This window comes from Salvia splendens, chromosome 22 (assembly GCF_004379255.2).
Source record: "Salvia splendens isolate huo1 chromosome 22, SspV2, whole genome shotgun sequence".
Classification (NCBI taxonomy): Eukaryota; Viridiplantae; Streptophyta; class Magnoliopsida; order Lamiales; family Lamiaceae; genus Salvia; species Salvia splendens.
This window is the reverse complement of record NC_056053.1, coordinates 1,280,263-1,287,805: the sequence shown is the minus strand read 5'-3', so window position 1 is coordinate 1,287,805 and position 7,543 is coordinate 1,280,263. Positions and strand designations below refer to the sequence as shown.

General features: G+C 38.9%; 1 protein-coding gene across 2 annotated transcripts; it reads right to left on the bottom strand.

Annotated features, from left to right (window-relative positions):
* Window positions 1-1,987: 1,987 nt before the first annotated feature.
* On the bottom strand, window positions 1,988-7,061 carry LOC121787716 (protein ROLLING AND ERECT LEAF 2-like). 2 transcript variants are annotated; one of them, XM_042186533.1, is made up of 5 exons: window positions 6,936-7,061; window positions 4,702-6,041; window positions 3,969-4,180; window positions 3,090-3,313; window positions 1,988-2,940 (listed from the first exon to the last, which is right to left on the bottom strand). In XM_042186533.1, the coding sequence occupies exons 2-5, from the start codon at window positions 5,906-5,908 to the stop codon at window positions 2,214-2,216; spliced, it is 2,370 nt and encodes a 789-aa protein (XP_042042467.1). In that variant the 5' UTR covers window positions 5,909-6,041; window positions 6,936-7,061; the 3' UTR covers window positions 1,988-2,213. The 2 variants fall into 2 exon arrangements, with proteins under 2 accessions (XP_042042467.1, XP_042042468.1); XM_042186534.1 differs by lacking the exon at window positions 6,936-7,061 and adding an exon at window positions 6,148-6,925.
* Between the last annotated feature and the right edge of the window lie 482 nt (window positions 7,062-7,543).

The window sequence follows — 7,543 nt, the reverse complement described above, 5'->3', positions numbered from 1 at the left end:
TCATACTCCCACCAGAAAATACACAAGAAAATCCTTTCATTTCAAGCACACCAACAGATACAAGGTTCCTCTTAATAGTAGGTATATACCTTACTTCAGTCAGCAATTTAATAGAACCATCATGCACCTTAAAACGAATATTACCAATGCCTTTAACAACACACACCTGGTTGTTGCCGAGCAAGACTGATCCCTGTGCTTCAGTCAGGTTCTCAAACCAATTCTTGTGGCTGCATATGTGGAAAGAGCACCCGGAGTCCACGATCCAAGAGCCTGCAATGGGCCTCTCAGTCACATTCATGACCTGAGCCGGCTCCAAATCTGCTGCACAGTCAGCAGTGTTCTGATCAGAATTGCCATCAGCCTGCTTCTTCTTTAAGGCCCAGCAATTTTTCTTGATGTGCCCAGGTTTCTTGCAATAGTTGCAAGACCTGGACTCCTTCTGATCCCACTCCCTTTGGCCTTTTCCTTTCCATTTTTCAGAACCCTGCCTCTTCCATTTTTCAGGTTTCTTGATATTGGCTTTCACGTTCAAGCTTTCCCCAGCCTGATCACGCAGTCTTGTTGAAGAACTCTGAAAATCCTTCAATTTCAGGGCCGAATACACCTCTTCATAGGTGATCTTGGAGTCTCTTCCAAGGAGTATAGCGTCCTTGAATTGTTCGAAGCTCTTCGGTAATGAATTGAGAAGCATAAGTGCTTTATCTTCATCCTTGATCTGCTCATCGATGTTCTCCAGATCATCCATGCATTTACCAAAATCTTCGAGCTGCTCCAAGATGCTCTTCGCCTCTGATATCTGGAAGGTGAAAAGCTTCTGTTTCAGATGAAGGCGATTTGCAAGAGACTTCGTCATATAGATGGACTCAAGCTTCCTCCATACTGCCGCAGCGGTCTCCTCCTTCGAAACCTCCCTCAGGACTCGATCGCTGAGACTCAGGATCAGAGTGCTATACGCCTTTTGTTGAAGTTCTTGAGCCTTTGGATCGACCTTTTCATCCGCACCCTTGGCGGTGTCGGCCTCCCCATTTTTGATGATTTCCCAAAGCCCTTGTTGCATCATCACGGCCTTCATCTTCAATCTCCATAGACCGAAGTCATTCTTGCCCGTAAACTTCTCCAATTCGAATTTCGCCGTAGACATCGCGCCGATTTCTTTCCCACAGACGGCGCCAATTTGAAGAATCAAATACAGAATCGACGCGAGATTCACGAACAAATGTGGGACGATATTATTACGAATACAAAGCAAACGAAGGCGATTACAACACACTATCACTTAGCTCGCTACTCAATCGGAGAAAACAACTCGATTGTGGATCACTCACCTAGCTAGCTCAAGAATCACAAAGTGTATTCACTTCTCTATCTAGTTTCTTGAATCACACGAATATATGGAGAAAAACAAGATGTGAAACTGAAAACTGAAAAACTAATCGAGCTCGGTGTTGGAGAAGGTTAATCGAGTTCGGTGTTAGCCGAGCTTAATCGAGTTCGGTGTTAGCCGAGCTTAATCGAGTTCGGCCCTCAATAATGACTTGGGCCGATGGTTGGTCCAGCCACACCAAAACCCAACAAAACATAAACTGGAATTTTTATATTTTCAGTATTAGTTATTTTATCTTACGGTTGATGTATATTGTAGAATTTAAAAATAGCTTAAAAAAAGTATTCACTATTATAAACATGCCACGTATCAACATGAGTTGTGTGCTCAACCAATTGACAAGTGGATAGCAATATATGCCAATTAATAAATGTGAATCTAGCTAAATCTACTCATAATTCTAAAAAATATGGAAATTGTTTTCCAAAATTTGGTAGCATATTCCTTTTAAAGATGTCTTATGAAAGATGTTTCATATTCCTTTTTTAATTTGTGACACTAAAAATAAAAAAATAAATAAAATATCTAAATTATTTTGAATATTAATATATTTATTTTAAATCAGTCAAAGAAAAACTATCAGAACATGAACGAAAGAGATTAGTAATAGATTTTTATTTTAAATAATAGCGTGTATAACAGGTATCAAAATAATTATGTGATTATATCTATTTTACTGTATAAACAAGGGTATTCATACTTTCATCTCCAGAGCAAAACTAATTCTTTTTTGGAACTAAAAGATCAAAAAAGCAAGCAACTAATCTATTTCAATACAAATAATTAGTTAACAATTAGTTCCAAGATTTACATTGGTTTTTCCTGTCTACTTTTCTGACCCATGAATTGTTTGTGGCTGCTGCTGCTGCTTGTTATTCTCCCATTGCTTGATCAATTCCGCATATTCCTGCGCTGAGCTGACAGCGAACTCCGTGAGAGCACTCAGGGCAACGGACATCCCGGCGCACAGCACTCTGATGGCCACCTCAGCCATCTTCTCCGCCGTCACCACCTCCTCTTCAAAGTGCCCTGCCTCCACCACCTCCATTTCCCCTCCAAACCTCTTCGATGCACTACCAGACTGGCGCCGTGAGTCCTCCTTCAGCTGCTGTGCGTACAACGAGCCAACACCTGCTGCGAAGAAGTCCATCCCATCGAGCACCGGGGCCCCTTGGATGGTGTCCAGCAACCTGGACCATTGGATGCAGATGTTGAACATAGGCGGGGCGTGTAAGGACCTCCGAGGGGAGAATGGGAACTTTGTTGTGTCGGGGTCAGAGCGGACGCAGCGCAGGAGCCACCCCTTAAGCGCGTGCGCGTAGGATTGTTGAGAAACAATCCAGGTATCGAAGCTGGACCTCCAGTTCCTCAGCTCTGTCTCGAGATTGGCTGCAGAGCGCGCCATCCTGTGTGGTTCGGAAGGTGACATTATCGTGTATCTCCGTGACCCCGACAGCTTTGAAGGTGTTCCAGCCAACAGAATCTTAGCTTCGTCAAGGGTGCGTTTCTGCAGTTGATGGCACTCTCCCATCACCTTCCACATCCTTGCTAACCTGCCAATTTAGTTCAGCAGTTTTAAGTACTCACTTCATCACTGCCGCATAAATTCTCTTAAATTACACTACCTGACTAAATGAATCTGAGAAGCAATTCTCTTTAATTACAATACCAGTCATTGTAAGGAATGGGTTCTGAAACATACCCTTGCACCAATTCTAAGAGCTGAGGCTCCAGTTCTTCGTCCCGTAAAGTTTCAATCCTCTTTGATATAGCTTCAACTGAGTGTATTGAAACTTTTATCTGTGTATCAAGGTCTCTTATGGAAGCCCTAGTCTTGTCCACAGAAATAGGGTCGTCGCCTTTCACGTCCTGATTCCTAAGTTGATTGCACTTCTTTTCGTAGGCCCTACGAACACGCTCACCTGCCTGTGTGATCAAATACAGAATTTACTCATTTGGTACAAGGAAGAATATAGACTCATTAAAGATATAGTACAGAGCAGCTTCTGTAATTCTGAACCTTCAGAGCAATTGTAATAATTGTGTGATTTAGAATATAGAAAAATTATAATCCGCTACTTCTAAAGGCCTGAGCTTGAACATTTACTTAAGAAAAACATATGAAGCAGGTTGACTACTACGAGCAGACTGAATTGATCATAAAGCAATGGGAAAATCGGGTATGACTTGGTGCTTTATAGTTGATGACATGTGATATTGTTAATGCATGAGGTTTCTTCTTGTAAGTCTATACAAATGATGTGCAATATCATAATGCACATATTCATATTAGTCCATACTAGCTAAATACAATAAACTTGGACATAGAAAAGGACTGATAAACTTTTTATACTTTGAATGGAAGTTCGACTGGAAGCAGCATTGCTCATTTCAAATCTGATGATCATCTAGGGTCATGTCGTAAATTCTTGGCTTAATATCTTTATAAGCAACGTTAAGTCTACTTCTAGCAAGATGATGTATTTCAATGTGTTTTCTGGTGGAAACTCATGAAGATATATAGCTACAGTAAATTTTGAACCCAGCATAATTAGGTGGTTTTTTTGTTTCAGATGCATACCCTAACTTCATTGTAGAGCTTCTTTTCCCAAGCATACAATCGATCCAAGGTCGACTGGTGACTCCCAGAAAACATGCAGGAATCGTCAGAGAAGTCACTGCTGCTTTCATAGCCTTCATCTCTTGAAGTTGAAGCACTGACCAAACATCTTGATGATGATGATCGAGATGAAGCCGACCTAAATAATGCTACTGGATTTAAAAGCTTCATAGCTGCAGACAAGGAAAAGAGTAAATTATACATCAAATTTGTAGGAAGCACGTGACTTGACGTGCAGGAAAACAGGAAACTCCTATCACCAATTGTATCACATTAAGAAAGGTAAACTCTTTAACATAGCCATCAAAATAAACTAACTCAAGTGAATGCACATTCGGTAAAGCTTCTTATAGCACATGTTCGCCTGTGATAACATTTGATAGTAAAGAATTAATGCATTCAAAAGAAAGAAAAGTATTATCTCATGAACATGCTTACAGTCAAATTGATGCATTAATCTCACAAACTATGACTAATATCTTAGAATTACTTCATATCACAGTCATCGTTTCTTAAATTATAGATGGATCACGAATAATGGACTTCAAAGTTTTCACATATAGCAGGATGAACTAAAATATTTGGTGTGCAGAATACATTTAACTATGCTTTCAAACGTTGGACTAAAGAACAAATAAAAGCAACAATAAATTCCAGTGAAAAATTTACAAGATATTTGAATATTGTTTTGAACCTGTCACATCGTTGGCTGATGGTGAGTGCTGAGCTCTGTTGGCCTCCAAAATGGAAGACACCTGACTAGCCGCATTGCAAGCGGCTGTGAATTGATCTTCAAGATCCTTTATAACTTCTGCCATACTTGTTGGCCTTCTATTTACATAGACAGTGAAGCCAGGTGTTTCCTCTTTTGATTCACCATCAGCAACAGCTGTTTCCTTTTTACTTAATTGACGCATATTTTGAGCTTTGGCCACTTCTACAGTTTCACGTTCTTTAGATGGTGGTTCTTCCATATGTTCCTCCGATTCCTGCTCTTCCTCAGTCTCAGTTTCAACATGACTGTCACTATCGCTATCGTTAACATCTTCTACAACAACATGCTCTCTATCAAAGTTGCTGCAGGGTTTAACATTCTCTTCTTTACTGCTCATCCTTTCATCAATTTCTTCATATTCTGTTTCCTCTTCTAACTCAGGTATGCCTTCCTCCTCGCGGACTTGTTGCAACCCTGCATTCTCATCGTCCAGCATTGCCTGATCAAGAGCACCCCTGGTGGGATACCCATAGTAATCTAATGAAGAAAAGGGATTCCAGAAGAAATCCCACTGAGATGTTTGAGGCGACTGAGGAGGATAGTTAGGCCTATTGTTAGGAGAATACTGGAAAAACGAAGAGTTCATGGGAGAGGACTGCATTGCAAACATGCTATCCATTCCAAAATGGTGTACGGGAGGATAAGCATCAACTCTATGAGTTTCTGGCGAATAAGGTGGTCTCTCCTCGACCGAAACAGAAGAAGTCCTGCCAGGCCTGTAGTAGTTTATTCTATGAGTTTCTGGCGAATGAGGTGGTCTCTCCTCGACCAAAACAGAAGAATTCCCGCCTGACCTGTAGTAGTTTATTTTATAAGACGATTTTGTTTCAGACTTTATTGGCGTCACTGAGAAGGAATTGGGTGATATGGAGATGAAACCGGGATTTGTTTTCTTCACAGGTGTGAATGTCGGTGTTGCAAATGAATCCAAAGTAAACTCACGAGGCCCATCCACATCAATATATTCTCGAAGTGCAGCAGAGACTCTTCTCATGGCTTGGACATAAGCAATGTGTCCAGATGCAAATCTCATCCTATGCTCAACGGCTTGTTTAATGAATTTCTTCCGATCTTTACAAAGCTGGACCGCCTCTTCATCATCCAACTTCGATATAGAACATCCCATCTCTTGGCTTTGGCTTATCCCTCTCTCAACCACTCTATCCCCTCTAAGAGTTTTTCAGGCTTGAATCGAAATGCAAATCAAAATGAAGCGACTTTCTTGCTATTCCCACCAGATTCATAAGAAATTCCTCTCTCTGAGAAAAAAGAAAGCAAATACATGCATCATAATTACTAGGAAGCAATGAAAACCAATAAAAAAAATCTATCAAAACAACATCAAAGGACTTGAAAATCCTTTACCTTGATCCCAAGAAAAGGTAAAAACTAAAAGGAAATGCAATCGACCATCCAAACAGTCAGAAACATAAATTGCAAGATGCAAAATGATGATTTCCAATGTTCTCAAAGCATACTAGCTCCAGAATTTTCAACCAGCCAAACACTAAATAAAGAAAACAAAGACTACGGTAACAAAAATTGCGGTTTCAATTGAGTTTACCTCGATAGAATGGAAAGCAAAGTTAGAAAATTAGTGTTTCTTCAAAAGCAAGAATACCTATGGGATTAGAAAAAAGCATATTTGTGCTAATGTGTAGCAGACAGTCTTTATCAGTAAAGGTGCAATGAGCAAACAGTAAACAAACTAAAGGCCGGAAACAATGCTTCTAAACTCTACAGCACATTGAATCCTATTCAAACTGACATAAAGTCGAAAATCAGATTTATTGGAGAAGATGATGTCTCATTAAATAAAAAAAAATTGTATTTTTTTCAGCTGCCAATGGACATCAATAACACAGAATCGCAGTCTCTTTCAGTAAATTTCACAAACAGGTGGTGAAGAACATAGAGAAATCTCACAAGTGTTTTCACGAAAATGCAAAAACATAAGGCAGCTAGAAATCAACAGTAAGAGTTTAATCTATGAACAAACCACTCTGTGTATATATATATTAAAAAAACAAATTCAATCAATTCAGCAACGGAAATGTGCAGGAATCAATTCATCCAATAAACACTAGATTTTGAAGAACTAGAAAGAGACAAATTGCCTCCGAAATGAGAATGGAATGAGGGAACACACGTACCACAATGCAAAAGTTGTTTCTAGCTAGATTGATCGAAGCTGTATGTGAGTGAGTGTGTGTGTATGTGTTGAGAATTGAGAGAGAGAGAGAAAGAGGAAAAAGCAACGGTCAAAAAACTGTTTAAAGGTGTAAGGCCGAAAAACAAACAAATGAAATAAAGCAAAATAAAGGTAAAGCATAATACGACATTTACAGGAAATTGCCCCTTTTATTCTACGAAATTTCGGATATGCCACTAATAATATAAATTATTTTATATATATTTTTTCATTATTTTAACCGTGAAATATGGCTGTCTACTATACTGAAAATGGCAAAATTAATTAGACAATTTTGAACTCTTGATTTTAAAAAATACATACGATCGATTTTATGAAAATTTAGTGAATCCTAAACACATGAAGTTATGTACATACATATGCAGCTAGTTTTTGTGGTGTTAAATTATACATACACATGGAGTATTTCTTCCATATTAGGAGTCTCCTTTTTTGGATCATAAGTTTTAAAAAATATTAATTGAACAATTAAATGAAATGTAAATCTCATTTTATATATATTTATTTTATGATGATATTTGACTCGAATAAGTTAGTAGTAATTGTAGT